We start from the raw sequence: 17,617 nt of genomic DNA on the forward strand, positions 1-17,617 counted from the left end.
ATCTACTACAACATACATAATAAGATGTTTTGCCATCAAAATGGTGGTACACATCTTAGTGCATTATGCTGTTAGGAGTGTACAGATAGACAAACACACACACACACACACACTTGCATCTTCCTGGCACTAGACATACAGTATTGAGCCGTCACCATCAGAGTAATGGCAGAAATGCCATTTTCAGGCCAATCCAATCTGATCCCACTGATAACACAGGCCACAACACACACACATACACACACTTACAGAGCAAACAGGAAAACCTTGATGATGTCAACTGACAAACACTTAACTGGTGACGACCCGGCCGAGCACACACGAGCACACACTGAATGCACAGGCTGTACATATGGTAAACAGGTAGAAATACACAAATATCCACGACAGGATGTCATAATGTGATTTAACACACAAATTAGAGACACAGAAAAGTTAAAAACAATAAAAAGAAACATAATTAGTTTAAGGTGCTCTGAAAGAGCAGATGGGGCAAAGTTATGAGATTGTATTCAAGAAGTTTTCAGGCTGTTGTGATATTTTTAAGACTTGAGTTGTGGCAGCCAAAGTCTTATTCACTGCAGAAGTCAATTCTGAAAAAATACAACAGTGAAAAAATACTGTTTTGAATCCTGCCTGCTTGATTTAAGCCTCTGTAACAAAAACAACAGAAGTTATGAGCCACACAAACTAACAAAACTAACACAAACTCCATCGTGCACTCATCTTACACAGCTCAACCTAAGCACAAACACCTACACTCTAAAACTCCACCTTGCACCCCCCACCCTCCTCTCTCCCAAACATATACAACTACATATGACCCAAGGGAGAGTGAAGCTGCATTTCTCTGTCACTGTTCTCCCTCCCTGTGGTTTCCTGTTAATCAGGCTTCTCCATATTGAGGCAGGGGTTTTAGGGCTGGCCTATTGAAGCCACCCATTTATCCATTAACAAAACAAGCAGCGCCCGCTAATGAGCTACATCTCTCCATTTCCATGTCAATTGTTTGTTTGTAGCCATTGTTAGACTGGGACAATGGGGCTGTATTGTAAATGACAGCAACCCTAATGCACCCTGTGTGTGTGTGTGTGTGTGTGTGTGTGTGTGTGTGTGTGTGTGTGTGTGTGTGTGTGTGTGTGTGAGAGAGAGAGAGAGAGAGAGAGAGAGAGAGAGAGAGAGAGAGAGAGAGAGCCCAAGGGGATGCCCACAGGGAGAAGGGAACACACCTTAGAGAGAGACTGATAAAAAGAGAGAGAGTGGGAGCGGGAATGGGAGAAAGAGAGACCGAAAGAGAGATAAAGAGTGAGGACGGCAGTAAGCTGGTACTGCCTGTAGAAAAGTATTGAGTGTAAAGCATAACAACACTTCTTTACAAACTATCTCATTCAGAACAGTTCCAGTAAACTATGCTGTTAATTATGATTAATTTGAAACAAAATGGGTGGTGGTATCCTTACACCAGGAAACTTTGCTTTTTGTTTAGCACTTCTTCAAAAACCAACACAAAAGACATCCTAAAACAATTAAATGTCAACTGTTGAGAAAAAAGATTTTATCAAAAGAGAATGCTTCAAGGCACAATTTTAGGTGGCTGACAGAACTTTAGGGGCCAAATAAATTCATTACACACACTTTGATTATCTTAGCTGTAGGACACTGGCATTAATATCCAATAAACAGGCTAAGGATTGCAAGATTTTAACCACAAATATACCAACGTAGTGTTTTTTTTATCATCAGAATAACAGTGGAAATTCAATTTTTCTTACATTTATGAGACCTAAAACATGATGCAAATGGACAACAACAGAGGACCTAAGATTGAACCCTGTGGAACACCATAAACAGATGCTCCTTATGATACTATTATTATTTAGACACAATTTTTATTTAAAAAAAAAAAAAAATCTCAAATCTTAAATAAAACAGAAGCTTAGAAGTAGGTTAAAAATTGGTACAAACAGGATGGGCGTTGGTTTCTTCAGCCATTGCAGGTCTTAAAGTAGAGAGAAATTAGCCAGAGAACAGGGAGCAGTGCACAACAAGAAAAAACATGTTTGAATGGACTGTAGATTAGAAAAAAGATTTGCCTTGCTTGGGAAAAAAATTGTCTCGGGCATTCAAACTACAACTACATACAATAAAACTACAAGTAGCATACATCATCCCCAGCTCTATAAACCCTAAGATAATGCACAGTGCCCTAGATCCAAGTGTTGTACAGATGCCGCCCTTAGAGTAATTGCAAAAAAGTACTATGCAATGATCTGTAGTGAGAAGGTAGATAATTTAATTTGGGAGACCGTGGATTTAGAGGACAACTGCAAGACGACATCAAGATGAGTTAGGAGGAAGGTCAGTGGTAAACAAAAAAAAAGGTGGTGAGGTTTTGGGAGTCAATTAGTTTCTCTGAGTTGGTAGAACTCATTCTGCATTTTCTGTTCAAGTCCCTGACTGACTTTGGCTGACTAAAGTAGGGTACTAATCACTGAGTCAGATGCCTGCAACAGTATTGCTGGATTGCACCAATATGCCATGACACAAAAATTTATTTTGTCTTTCCTTCTTTATATTTGCTGTGTTGTTTTCTTCCAGTATTTCTTTCCTTCAATCCTCACTTTCTACTTTATAGCTGTTTTCTATGCAGGTGTCTCCCTGCTTTTACAAATGCAATATGATAACCAGTAATGTCGCTGATGGCCTTCCGGCTATGGACTAGTTCTGATATCCAATCTGGCCTTTACAGATATGGATACAACTACCAATTTAGTGTGCCTGGGTGCATATATACGTATGTATATATACACACACATACAGCTCTGGCCCCAACACACTCCAAAACATCCCACTGCATTATTGTTGTCGGCCATTTTGGGGACAGGAAATGGGAAATTGCCTATCCAGAGGCTAGGATTAACACTATAGAAAAATGCATCTGACTAACTCCTAGCTCGGTCAGCTACAGAGCCACTGATTAAAAAATATGAGAATGTGTTTGGAAGGAGAGACGAGGAGAGAAGAGAGGAGAGGCTTTTTGTTGTGTATAGAACGATGTCTGACATAATCTAGGATCCAGTCTTTCTGTGGTTAAGTACACTTGTGTGCATGTGTTATTTTTGATCTGTTAAAACTAGAATATCTGTCCTTTGTAGATGTATCATAAAGGTATAACAGAGTCAACTTTAGGAACTGAAAGGAAAAGTAGAGGTGCAACAAATGTTTGGGTTTTCATTATCAAACTAAAAAACACTTTGGAAGTGTTGGAAACTATGCAGAAAAAATCTCTTTGTTGGACCTATTGAGATTTGATGTCTGTCATCCAACTGTTGCTAACACTGACATCCCAATTACAACTCTTTGTTCTGTAAGAACGCAATATGTGAGAACTTTTTTTTGTTTACAGGTAGGAGTTGTTGATGGAGTGGTGATAAAATGCCATCTAGTGGCTACAACAAAAGTGATGATGACGCTCACTATTTCTATCTTGGAAAGTGGCGATGGATATTTCATGTAATAGGGAATATAAACACAGATAGCCTTTTAATTTGGCAGCACAGGACACTAACAACCAGTGGATGTAAAGACCATAGGGACACAACTTTGAAAAAGAAGCAGACGCACAAACCCAACCAGCCGTTACATGATCAAAGCCGGGAGGAGAGAAAGCGTGTCAGCTGGTGGTCAGTGGGTAGCACTACTTTAAGAATGGAGACTCAAGAGGAGAAGAGACTTTTCCTTTTTAAATGGCGACAGCAAGAACAATTGTGTACTGTGTCTCCCATTGACTGCTGGGAACCTCCAGGGGAAGAGAGGCTAAACGGTTGAGTGCGAAGCTGAGACAGAGGGCTCCTCTGTGGGCTTGGCGTCGGGGTGAGGACCCCTCTCCGCTCTGGAAGCTCTTTTTTGAGCAGGGAGAGCAGGTTGTCGCCTTGGTTGCTCTTTTCTGGGTGAGGAGAAAGAGGGAGGGAGGGCACGCACCACTGGTCATGTACAGAGACCTGGCGTGGGCACAGAGTGATGCCACACAAACACACACACACACAGGGATACACACACAATCACTATCTAAAAGGGTTTGCCAACCTCCCAGATAGCCAGCCAGTCTGGCAGCCAGTCATGCAGCTCCAGACATTTGTCATGACAGGCTAATTCACAGTCAAGAGGTGCTTTAGGTCTCTATCTTGTCCAGGCACACACACACACACACACACACACACACACACACACACACACACACACACAACCAATCACATAGCTGTGTAATCACACCCTCGAAAACATTGTTTCAAATGCCAGAATGATGATCCAGACATGATGCAAATGCAGGGAGAACGTCATTTAAAGCCATCCTACCACAACGACAAACACATAGTAAACAACTACACAACCCACGTTGTTATTTTCAATTGTGCTCTATAAATAAACTGACTTATTATCCTCTTGATATTCCAAATTTAGGCTGGAGCCTATCCCAGCTGACATTGGGCAAGAGGCGGGGTACACCCTGGACAGGTCACCAGACTATCACAGGGCTAACACATAGACACCTAACACACCTACAAGTAATTTAGAGTCACCAATTAACCTGCATGTCTTTGGACTGTAGGAGGAAGCTGTGGTACCTGGTGAAAACCCACGCTTAAACGGGGAGAACATGCAAACTCTGCACAGAGGGGTTCCCCACCCCAGGTTTTAATCAGGTTTGGTAAAAGGATTGATATTAAAGTGGAAGAGATAAACACATAGCAACATATTATTTGTGGCAGGAAGCTGTGGGGCTTATGGGAAATGTGGTCTTCAGTCTGAAACCAACTGCAGAGGCTTGACTCAAATATTGGTGTACTGTGATTATAGCACAAGGTATCACAATTAATTTAATATGAACATATTTAAAAATATTACATGAATCAAATTTTGAAATCTATTACATTCAAAACCCCTTATTGCTCAAATTTTGGAAAAAGAGAGAGAGCAAGAGCCAGAGTGAGAGAGTGAGAGAGGGAGTGGGGGGTGGGGGGCAGCTTATCGGCTGGCTCCAGACAGAGTGCGCGGATCAATGGGCGTGCGAGGCCCACAGCGATCAATGCATTTGATAAAGAATTAAAGAAGAGCCACTGTACATGGCTATCAAAGAACCAGGACACGGCCTAATTATGATTCGACGGGTGCGTGCCCATGATAGGGGTCTGTGTGTATGAGTGTGTGTGTGTGTATGTGTGTTATATGTACATAAATATAAATCTGTGAGATGTCAGCGTGGAAGTGGTGTGAAAGTGCGGGCTGTGTACCTGTGTGTCAGTGTGTGTATGTGTGATGGTTTCAATATAAGTGTGTGTGTCTGAATGGTCGCATGTTTTTTGTGCAGAGGTGTCATGTTGCTGTGGTGTGGGGTTGTGACCGAGTGTGTGTGCTTGTATTTGTTTGTGTCGTGTACGTGTGACTGGGATTATTCTGAATTCAAGTTTTAAAAAAGTGCTCTGAATAAAGAGGATATTAAATGATTAGGTGCTTTTCATTAAGATGTTTTATTGTATTTCACTGTAGCATCTTTTGTGTTGTAAGGTGTTGTGTGTTATCCTGTCCTGTTTAGTATCCTGGGTGTGAAGGTGCTATTAATGGCCACTGCATTGATCCATGCTATGTACTTATTTTGACACTGCGGCATATAAAAAACACAGCGGCAAACACTTCAAAGACAGTGTAATTTACAGATGAAATTGTTTGTGTTTGTAAGAATAACACAAATATTGATATACTGAATGTGTGTCACGAATTCACAGAACAAAGGTGTGTGTGTGCGATATGAGGCTGACATTTTTTGAGCAAATAAATTTGTGTGTGTTTGACTTCTGAGGTTCTGTGAAACAGTGGTATCACATTTGTTCTCAGCACTGTGTGTGTGTGTGTGTGTGTGTGTGTGCTGAATAAGGGCGCCTGTACTGTAGGACAGGTAGAACAGGTAGAGTGAAACATGGGGACAACTCAACACACACAAAAGTCAGAGGAGCTTGTCGCTGCGACAGGTGAGTAAGATGGGAAGGTTTTGCCCTTTAAACAGACAGGATAATTACTGGTGAGGGAGACACAGAGAGAGGAAGAGAGGTAGGAAGAAAGAGACGGAGAACATGAGCTGAACTTTGTGACGATGGGTGACAAAAAAACCACAGTAACCTGTAACCAAACATGAACCTTTACAAACAAGAAAGGGGCAGTCAGTGTGTTTGAAGGGCTTCACTATGAAATAAGTTCCCACCTTTTTAAAAAGCAGACAGATTGTTGACATGTAGTCAGGTGCAATATGTGATAGAGATGGCACCAGCACCAATAATTCAGTAACTAATTGATGCCAAAATTCTGAAAATATAATGCTAATTGTTTTTCTACAGTACCATTGGTACCAGGGATGCAAATCTTCTGGACCTGACAAGGCAACATAAACACCTCTAACTTTCCATCCATTCATTTTTGGACTTAAAGTGGCCTTTGTTTTTACCCAATTCAATCGACTTGAACAGCCGTAAACAGCACAAATAATAGACATTTTGCTAACATCCATGTCCTATTACTACATATCACTAACTTGGCTTCTTTTCCGCAGCCTTTGTGCTCCACTGTCTCGCAGGTTCCCTTGAATCGCAATGACACCTGGATCGTGGTTGTGCTGCTGCCGTGGTCCTGCCTGATGCCTACTACTACTACTATTATTATTAGTCATACTTCTACTATTATTGTACAGATATGATTATTATTGTCATTGCATATACTATCACATATTAATATATACGTATAGTATATTTACTACCAAAATATTATTATCATATTATAATATCATTGTAGCTATTGTCATAGCTGTTTGTCGTGCATTCCTCTGTCTTCATGTATCATTTTGTCATATGGATAACTGTAGATTTATTATATTGACCTGTTCCTTACACACAACATCTATTGCACGACTGTCTACCCTGGAAGAAGGATCCCTCCTCAGTTGCTCTTCCTGAGATTTCCACCCTTTTTTCCCCCTGTTTAAGTTTTTTTTTTAGTTTTTCCTAATCCGCTGTGAGGGTCCAAGGACAGAGAGATGTTGTATGCTGTAAAGCCCTCTGAGGCAAAGTGTGATTTGTGATATTTGGCTTTATGAATAAAATTGAAAATTGAAATTTGTGCAGTGTTGGTAGTCTTTGCCTCCAGTTGCCTGCCTCCATCTGGACAGTGCACCGATGTATAACGTCATATGCAAAGAAGCTATTAAGAAGCCTGAATATCATGGCTATGACATGTATGCGCACACACATTCATACACCTGTGAATGCATTTAAAAATCAAATCAATGTTAAACTCTATCTCACAAATGTGCACACTGATAGAGTAATTTCAACTTTTGACTCCAGCCAAAACAAATTCTTAAAGCATTTAGTAAAGTAGCGGGATTACTGTAATTTCATACGCAATGAACATTAAGCATTCCTTGCCTGAGGACTACAGAGAGACAGAGATAGACCGGGGCTACAGAGTGGACATGAAAAACATTTGACACTTCCACTTGGTCAAACGTGAACATGAGGCATGTGATAACTTGACAAAGAGAGAAGAGAAGAAGAAAGAGAGGTACATGAGGTATGCAAGTGTGTGTGTATGTGTGTGTGTGTGTGTGTGTGTGTGTGTGTGTGTGTGTTACAGCTTTCCTCTCTGATGGCTTGATCAGCTCTTGTGATGCAATTGAGAGAGCTGTCTTTCTCTTGCTCGTTAACACACACACACGCACACGCACGCACACACACTCAATTTAGAGACTGCCTTTGATCTCAACTCCAGCCAATTCAGCCACGACACATACCCACACACTCCAACACAAGCACACACACACACAGTCCAAAGAAACTGCCCACCAAACTATTTAGTTTCATTAGGGGCAGATTCTTCAAAAAGAAGAGAGAGAGAGCAGGAGAAAAGGAGGGGGGGTGACGGAGGACGAGGAAGAAGAGAAGAGGAAAAAAAGGGAGAGCTGGAAGAAGAAAGGGACGGCAGCCACATTAAAATGAGACCTGGAGAAAAAACTATTACTGCTGGGAGAAAGTTGAAAAGGAGAGAGGACAGGAGGAGGAGGAGGAGGGGGGAAGTAAAGGACAAAGTGTGGACAAAAAAGGAGAGCGCACAAGACCATATTTGCATTTTCAAAATAGACATTTTTTATATGCTGCAAAGGCAGCCCTTCACTGGTGGCCTTTTCAATTATGGATTAAACCTTTTTTTCTCCAAACACAAATATGCTGCGATTAGAATATTTGTATTCTGGAGGTGTATGATTATCAAATGTGTACAGGATTATGTTAGATTACAGGCATTTTCTCAGTCTATTGATAGAGGAGTAAGTAGTACTCACTTACTAGCATTTACTGCAGACAAAATACTTTCTCAGTTGCAATTTGAGCTAATCTGAGCTAAAGTGTGAGCTTCTGGATCATGAAAACTATGACATGTAGTACGCTGTCAACACTCACATTAGGGCCCTGACACAGTGGGTGAGTGTCTGTCGCCCTAGTTCTTACGGTGTGTCCAGCATTGTTGGCACTACCTGGCCCGTGTAGGCTGTTTTTCAGCAGATTCAGCATGTTGAATTAGCATCTGAGCCGTCGGAGCCCGTTAGTAAGCAAAATCACTCAACCAAACTTGATGTTTTAGGTAAGATTATGTTTTTAGCCAGTGAGCTCGTTAGCACAAATGGTTCGTAACTGTTTGTGTTATTGTTTGCTAGCGCATGGTAAAATTATTTGTTCTTTTAATATCAGGTTATGTTACTTTTGTGATAATTGGCTAACTAGCTTCTTGAATCCATCCTGGTGGTCGTCTGGCATTCCTTTTTAAATAATTACAGACTGCCGCTACCTACTGGTATGGAGAGTTATTTCCTCTCACACAAGTGCAGAACGTACATGCTAGTTGGCTGTTGTTGGCTGTCAACTTACAGTGTGTTCATGTGGAACTTCTCGGCAACAGGCGGCATGAGACAACACAACAGTCAGCCTTCGTCACAACTGGTTATTTGATGGTCGTTTGGTGGGTATCCGCCTTTAAGGCCAACAGCCAGGAAACAGCTAACTTGTTACCAATGTAACATATTTGTTATAATCACTTGGATGAAATACAGCACCGTCAGAATAACTTCTCATTTTTGGGAACCTTTAGGAATGCCGAGGTTCAGCCAGAGGGCTTTGTTTTGGTCACCAGCGACACAAATGAAAGAGAGAAAAGGAGGAGAGGAGAAAATGAGGACATGAATGCAGTCAAGTCAGGATCAGAGGACAGACAGCAGATGGGAGTGGATGACAACACCCACAGGTCACAACAGCAGAGACCCAGGAGTCCCCTCCACTTCTAAGGAGGAGGAAAGGGGGACGACGGAGGAGGGGGGGTGCTGGTCGGCAAAAATCAAACGGGACCCAATTATAGGAATCACAACGAGTCAGTGAGCAGGGGAACTCTCTTACCTGGAAAACACCAAGGCATTTGCGTGCACTTTGGAACGCATACCACACACACACACACACACACACACACACACACACACACACACACGCTCAATAAAATGCAAAAGTGCACAGGTGCTATATAACTGCACACACATAATTTTGCAAAGAAACACACACACAGCAGCACACCCTTGTGTGTCCACATGCACACAGACACACACTTCTCCCAAACCTAGTGTGGATCCTGATAATTAGCCTGGCCAGGCCGGTGTGAAATTACTGTTCTCATCTGCTAATGGATGAGAAGACCTGAAGCGAATAGACACAGACACACACACAGACATGCACACACACGCTTCTCCATTAAAATAATAACAGAGGGAAAGACTAAAAGAGCTAAAGAAAGACAAATAAAAATTGGGGCGTCTGCAGTAAGGATAAAACAAGAGAACAAAGTCCTTGGCCTAGATGTTTTTAGGACAGCTTATTAATTACCCACTATCTGCTGTGTGAGTAGGGGGGTTGTGACATTATAACATTACAAGACACCTACAAGGAGGAGGTGATGGGCTCAAAACTATCAGTAGAAGTGCTGGTCCATCAAAGACCAGTGAGAGGAGGACAGACAGCAACACAGGATAGAGAGAACAGAAGGACAAGATGTGGCAGAGAAATACTTAAAGACAGAGAAAAAGACAAGCGAGTGAAAAAACAAAGAAAACAGCGTTAAAAACAATAAATGAACACAAAGAGAGAGACAGAGAGAAAGTGACTGAGAAGACAGGGAGGGAGAGGGAGAGGAAGAGAGAAAACTGAACCTGTGACCTTAGATGAAAGAACCAGTCACTGTGGGCTACAATTAGGGATGGCAGGAGGGAGAGCATAGGTCAAGAGAACAGGGCTACACACACACACACACACACACACACACACACACACACACACACACACACACACACACACACACAAAACAAGTATCTAACATGTTGGTCTGCATTGAGCTACATTCAACAACAAATAGTACAGACCTTTAAATGTTATCATATAGTGTGGTGCTACCAATGTTGTCATACAGTCGGTTTATGTTTTTATTTTCTCACGTTTAGTGTGAGCATTTAGACTGAGCAATGACTGCAACAGTAGAGAAGATACCCTAATGCTGTAATATGTATCTGTTGCACCTTCCTTTGACTGTTTGAAAGGGGTGACCCTGGATAGCTAATTATTTAACAATTTGATTGCCAGTCTTACAGCCGAATCATTGCAGTTGTAGGAAAATGTAGTTATAAAGTTGTGAAAGGATCATTCCAACTAGGCTACTCATGTTTGAACATGGCGCTCACAGAGTAAAAATATTTTTTCGAACTTGTGAACGGCTCCATAAAAATCAGCTTGAGGCTTGCATTTCTCTCTTTCCCTCTCCCTGTAAGAGAAAGTCAAAAGTTCCTTTACAACCACAGAAATCAAGCAGGAAGCAAACTAAATGACATGCTCTGTCTGTATGTCTTTCGATTTTTTCCGCTCCCTATCAGTACTACGGACAGCGCCGCACCTCTATACCAAAAGGTGCTGGATGGAGAAGTCTTACTACAGAATAAGGTCTTAGGCCAAGTGAAGAAGACAAATTGTTTAATTGGGAGTTTTGGTTCATTTGTCTGGTGTGGAAAAAACGGAGACTAATGTTGCAAATGAGAATATGGATCAATGAGAAACAAACATAACAAGCAAACAAACAAAGAAAAGTTCAGACTATCACTTGACGAAACAGACCTGACAGTGTAAATTCTTAGTTGGGGACGCCTCTAATTTGCAAAGGGACCAGACTTTGTGAGTCCAGCTTTCTCACCAACTGCTGTTCAGGAAAATTTTGGGACAAGAGTTTTATATTCAATGTAAAGATCTGATTCCCCTTTTTCTAAAGCCAAAGAAGGTTTCCCACCAGTCTCAATTGGAATAGATGCTCTTATTCTGTTTAGAGAATTAGCGCTGCAGCTAACAGTTATTTTGCAACTTTCTTGTCGACAAATCTTTCAGTATTTTTTTAACTGATCGATTATTGCACCGTCACATGTAAATCAGAACTTCTACGGCTTTGAAAAAGACATGATTTTAGTTAATAGATCTCAAACTAACTGATGTGTCATTTGTGCTTTGAATTCAACACCCCCAAAACAGCTAATGCAGCCCCCTCCTCTCATTCTGTCATTCTGTTGCCCCCACATTAGCCACTTCCCTGCAAGAATGAAGCCTGCTTTAATTGAATTAAATTATACCTTATGCATGCTAAACCGCAAAGCACCTACTTAGACGGATGGAGAGTTAAATGGGAAAGGCTTGGGCCTCTCCAGCTGATAACACGAGGACACACACACACACACACACACACACACACACACGCGCTAATCAAAACAAGACATCAAGTAATCTAATCTGAATCACTAACAATTATCAGCACATTGGCCTCAAGGCCAGTCGTATTCCTTTGATCAATGTTTTCTATTAAAAAAAGTGTAAACAATTCAATATCTTCCTCTCGCCCCTCCTCCGTTCCCTCCTTCCTTTATGCATGGGAGCAGTGTGTGTGTGTGTGTGTGAGGGGGTTATTAACCAATTGTCCTTGGAAATGAGTAAGGAAATCAGGAGGAGAGGGAGAGAGAAAGAGCGGCGGGTTGGCTACTTTAAGGAGCTAATCTAAGTGAAGTCAGCCATCTTGCCGCACAACAAGGGACAGAAGAGGACCTTTTTTTTGTCGCTAAGGAAATATATCGGCACTGCCACAGCTTTGAAAAACTCTTTTAATTTGCTTTCTTTCTCTGAAGACTTTTAACGCCACCAGTCCTTGGAAGTTCCTCATTTATTTGCTCAGATTATGCCGAAATGGTTATTCCTGTGGCCTGCACGCAGACATCAACACACACATTTGCATGCCGACACACAGACAAACACTGACAACGCGCTTATGTACGTAAACACACACACACAAACACACACTCTGTAAAAACCATCTAATTCAAGGGCATATATCTCTTTAAGGATTCAGGCAGCAAATGCAGGGGCACGCGGCTGCTGCCTTTTAGATATTTCATTACCAAAGGGTATTTATTTCATTTTACCCTCAAATCCGTTGTCGTCACAATTCTCACAAGACCATATTTTTTTTCTTGCCCCCTCCCCACATTTTCCTTTCTTGGAAACATTTGGAAACGTCACTGAGGATTTGACAACAGTGCTTTCCCAGGGTAACTCCTGGTACATCAGTGTGCCCCCCCGCCTCCCAGTATATTATGTTCAGTGGACCGTGCTCGGTTCAGAGCTGGCAATTTCACTCACGTCTTCTCTAGTCTAGTTTGCTTCGGAACAGCGATTCCCACCCCCCTTTACCATGAATGTACTTTTGCTGACAGGTGTTTGTGTACAACATTTACTCAGTGTTCGGGGAAATTGAGGGGGCAGCAAATTTGGTCGGGATGTCATAAAAATTGTGCAGAGTCAAGATGACCAAGGAGAGAGGCTGAAAGAGAGAGAAATGTTTAAAGAGAGGAGAGGGAGCGAGGCAGTTCATCCATATTTTGGTTTTTCTTTCTGACATGTTCAGGTTGTGACGTTCAGCAGTCCATAAGAGAGTCTGAGCAGAAGTTAATAAGGAAAAGTCTTCTCCCCTTCTCAAAGCCTTTTCATAAAGTGTTCAACAAAGTGGACTGCCAGAGGATGAGACAGTTTGGACAGGCTTTTCCAGCATGTTGCAAGTGTAGTGAGCAGCGACTAGAGAACTGTGGAAGTGACATGAGGGGGTTTGAAGAGGCTGGTGGTCACTCTATTAGCTGTTCCGGCACACTGAGGCAATGCTGTACAACACTCCAGTGCACGGAGCAAAGAGGCAAGGACAGACAACTCAAAGTCAGGACAGCCTGTACTTACTACACACAGAAGAGGTCAGACAGACCTGCCCCCTCCTCAGAAACCTGGAGACCCAGGCTGACCCAAACTGAGCCTCAGGTAGGAAAGAAATAGGGAGGTCAATTTCGTGGTCATTTAAGACGTGACAGACACTATCAGACAGAGAAAAAAAAAACCTCCATGCACACACACACACAAACACCACTCTGACTTACATCGCAGACGTTCGTGGCCCTGTTTGGTGCAGTGACGGCTGTGCTGGGGACATTCTTGTTGCCGGCCTTCATTGCAGCATCTCTACGTGCCTGCTCCAGCAGGAGTCTGGCTCTCTCTTTCAGCTCCTCCTGACGAGACAGCACCTTCTGTGTGCAACAACAGAGCAGGAGCGTGATGACATCAAACAATACTAATGGCAGTACAGCTCAATTCTAATTAAAAAGTGTCATAAATAAGGTGTCCTTTCCCTCGCTAAAACAAGGCCTGTAAGCACACAAATTCTCTTTATATTCTTCTTTAGGAGATAATTTGATTGGATTTCACTTTATTATCAGAATGTTTTCTGAAATTTGTCTTGCATCCCAGGACGTACACCGTTACACATAAATACAAAACACAACATTTAACCAAACAACAAAACCATATTGCAGACACCACATACCACATCAAAGGTTTCTGACTGTACAAATATGAGAATAAACACATAATTTTTCCTTTTACAGTCCTCAACTTTTTACTCACCTTCTCAGCAGGCGGACTTGATACAGGGGCAGGTGTTGGCTCCTATGAAAGAGAAAACATGTTAGCTCCAAGTGTGTTGCCAAAAACCAAAACCACCTCTAGATATGCAGTTAGCATTACAGGTTTTAAATTATTTATTAACACAATGCAACAAATAATATTGTTTGGACTGGTGTCGACAGGTATCAGACACTTAGATTTAATGTTTTAAGACCTTTTTGAGATGATTTTTAACCAAATTTAAGACTTATTTTTGGACCATTCATCTTTTTCTTAGGGTAAGTAGTGTATATGTAGTCCTGAGTAAAGGTCTGTTTTATGTAGTTATATGGTTATTGGAGTTAACATTACTTTACATTACATTTTGCCAAAAGGTTAAGTGCAAGTACAGGGTAAAAAGAGTGTGTTTGGTTCAGTGGTAGTTTTAAAGATTTGTAACATCAGAAATGTTGACCTTCACGCAAAGGAGCTTGACCTAATTTGACAAAAAGAAAATTTAAAAAAATGGATATTTGAAATTAGGTAAAATATTTGTGGCAATCTGGACCTTGCAAATTCAAATTAACTATAAACTACTTAACTATAAATCTGAACTTAAGACATTTTAAGACTTAAGGACCTGCACACACCCTATAATAGATGATTCTTAACAAATTAACTTGTGTAATCTAGACAAAAATGTCTAAACAATTGACATGCCGTGGAAATGAACACATTTTTATCTAGAATAGCAAGTTTTTATACAAACAGCTTCCACATTTCCAAATATAGGAGCAGGGTATATCCCCCATGATATACAGGACCTGTACTTTGGCACTACATGGCTGACCTACGAGCTGGGCTCACAGTCCTGTCTGGGTCTAGTGGTGTGGAGAGCATGATGGCTTTGACAAGAAAGCAAAACACACCTAGCTTAGAATTTTATCTGCCAGGTAATCCTGGCTGTATTATAAGGGGGTGCAAAGAGGGCAAACAGTGCTTTTACATTTGGCTTAGACAGAGGCACATTACAACCAGGCTGTTTACAGCACTGAAACATGTTTATCCTTTCAACAAGTCAAATCTGGCCTGGGTGCAGGCGAGGATGCATCCCACTAGCTTGATAACAGCAGATCAAAATGGGGTGTCATAGCTGTCATAACCCCCCTGCTGCCTCCCCCGCCTGCCCCGTGACCTTTTGACTTGTAAACAGGAAGCGGTAATCTGGGGTTAACCAACGCAGGCTGCAATGTATTCAACTTGTGTTTGTGTGTGACTGTATGCGCACACGCATTAAGGTGCGTGCCAGTGCGTGTGTGAGACAAGATGAGGTGTGCTCTGCGCAAAGCGTCGCCACGGCTGAGCAGTCACGGCACCAACTGCCATCAACTGAAGGGATGAGAAATATAATGAAAAATATAATGAAATGTCAAAGCAGGGGGTTCTCCTGGGTGCCTTCTATAGTTGCCACATGTTGAGGGCCCAGCCTCAATGTGTCTGGGTCTCGGCAACGAGACAGGCGACGACAACATCTAATGCAGAACGAGAGAATTTCGGTACGGTCATCTCTGCAGTGGCATCAACGAGGTCGGGATTTGAAGCTTAGCAAGTGCCAGGAGGGAATGAGTGTTCACCACATCCTCTGTCTTATGACTGATGTAGCAGTGAAAGTTTCAATCAAAGCCAGGGTGCAAGGATAAAAACCTGAACAATCCATTTAGGGGCCAGGCAGGTACCTGCATGTAAACGCTGTCAGAATCTTAATACCTGACTTAAGTAGCAAGACATGAATTAGTCTACATCATACAGACGGACCCAGAGGTTGTTCCAGGTGCAGGATTTATAATTAGCTGCGAGATAATTTAATGTATCTCTTACTGACCCTTGAAGGACACATTTAACTATATTCAAAACACTGAAACTATTCCTGTTTCTACATCCTTGCAATTAGTGGGGCTGCTTGGCTTCTTTTTTTTTATTAAAATAGAGTGATTAATCAAATATAAGAAATAAACATAAACTATTCAATACGTTAAAATACTGATGTCAGCTCTAACTAAATTAAAAAGCACTCTGACAGACAGGTACTTCTCTACTTTAGGAATATCCATTAAAAGAGTTTTGAAAATACAATTATTGTATTCTGTTATTTGTCTGGGTGTTTACCTGTTTGGGAGGCGTGTCTGTGTGGTTGACTGGAGGTGAGCTGGTGTCTGAGGCGGGCTCAGACTCCGAATGACGCAGGCTGGCCCTCTTCTTCTTGATGAGGTCAGCATCCCTGTTATAGGAGAAGCCCAGTTTCTGGTGGGGCGAGGAAGCCCCTCTCCTGGTGGGGGACCCTGGGTCTGTACTCCCCTCCCTTCTTTCCTCTCCCACCTCATCCTTCTGCTGTCTTTCCTTCTCCATCTCTCTCTCCACTCTCTGCGGTAACTCACTAAGGTCTAAAGTGTTGGCTTTAAGGAGATTCCCTCTATCCTCAGAGCTTGATGGTGTCATGTGGGTTGAGTCTGTTGCTGAGGCGGATAATGCTGTGCGCAGCGATGGGACAGGCGCCTGTAAAGGCCCTGCTGCTGGCACACTAACCGCTCCTACTTCAGCCTTCCCACCCGGCTCCATCGCCTCTTCCTCGGTGGCTTTAGTGCCATTAGATTCAGTGTTAACACCACCAGCAGACTCAGCAGGCTCAGAGTTAGCCTGACGGTTCTGCACGTCGTTGAGCTCAGCATAGAACTTGTCCTGGCCTATGGAGGCGTTTGTGTCGGTTTCAAAGTCGCCCACCTTGTAGGTGCTGCGACTGCTGTTGGCCTCTATCTGCACCACGTTGAGCTCCTCACCGGAGAAGTGGGCCCGGATCTGGTACAGGTAGGTCATTACTGTTAGCTTGTCAGGAATGGCCAGCAGCACCATGTCCGATGGTTCCAGAAGACGGGAGATACCCAGGCTTGCGAAGCCATCATATGCCTGCCAAAAAAGACATAAGCTTTCAGTTTCAGATTCATACAACAGAACTATTGTTATGTCATCATGCCTACCTGCAAAATCAGAGGAAATAAATAGTTTACTATTTAAAAAATGGATGGGACGGAAGGGTGACAATGGTTGATGAGACAGGAGAAGTCTGGTTGTCAGACATTGGTTGTATTTGGTGCATTGCATGCATGATCCATGTGTGTATGTGCTCATGTGTGTTTGTGAGTGAAAGACACCTTTGGCATGACTGCTGACAGGTCATGTCAGGGATGGTTGTCCCCGATAAGAGACGCAGATACCCCAAGACAGAGCGCTTAATCCCAAAGTGTGTGTGTGTGAGAGTGAATGTGTGTGTGTCCTTATCGCTCCCCTACATCAACCTGCCCACGCTCTCCGTCACGCGTGTAATTGGTCTGATTAGAGTCTGATGAGAAAATACAGGTTTGATTATCAAGCGACACACGAAACCCAATCCCCCATCACCAGATAGACTGAGACAGAGAGACAGAGAGAGAGAAGGGATGAAAACCATTATCGCAGCCAATGACAGGTAAATAAATAGA

At 42.4% G+C, this 17,617-nt stretch overlaps 1 protein-coding gene across 5 annotated transcripts in view; it reads right to left on the reverse strand.

Annotated features, from left to right (window-relative positions):
• ehbp1 (EH domain binding protein 1) overlaps positions 1-17,617 on the reverse strand; it is a 164,787-nt gene that overhangs the window by 58,433 nt on the left and 88,737 nt on the right. For all 5 annotated transcript variants that reach the window (XM_049600386.1, XM_049600390.1, XM_049600387.1 and 2 more), the window contains 3 exons: positions 16,251-17,045; positions 14,106-14,147; positions 13,583-13,729 (listed from right to left, as the gene is read on the reverse strand). In XM_049600386.1, coding sequence (XP_049456343.1) covers positions 13,583-13,729; positions 14,106-14,147; positions 16,251-17,045 — 984 coding nt within the window. The remainder of the gene's footprint in view (positions 1-13,582; positions 13,730-14,105; positions 14,148-16,250; positions 17,046-17,617) is intronic.

Source organism: Epinephelus fuscoguttatus, linkage group LG16, assembly GCF_011397635.1.
Source record: "Epinephelus fuscoguttatus linkage group LG16, E.fuscoguttatus.final_Chr_v1".
In the NCBI taxonomy this organism is placed as follows: domain Eukaryota; kingdom Metazoa; phylum Chordata; class Actinopteri; order Perciformes; family Serranidae; genus Epinephelus; species Epinephelus fuscoguttatus.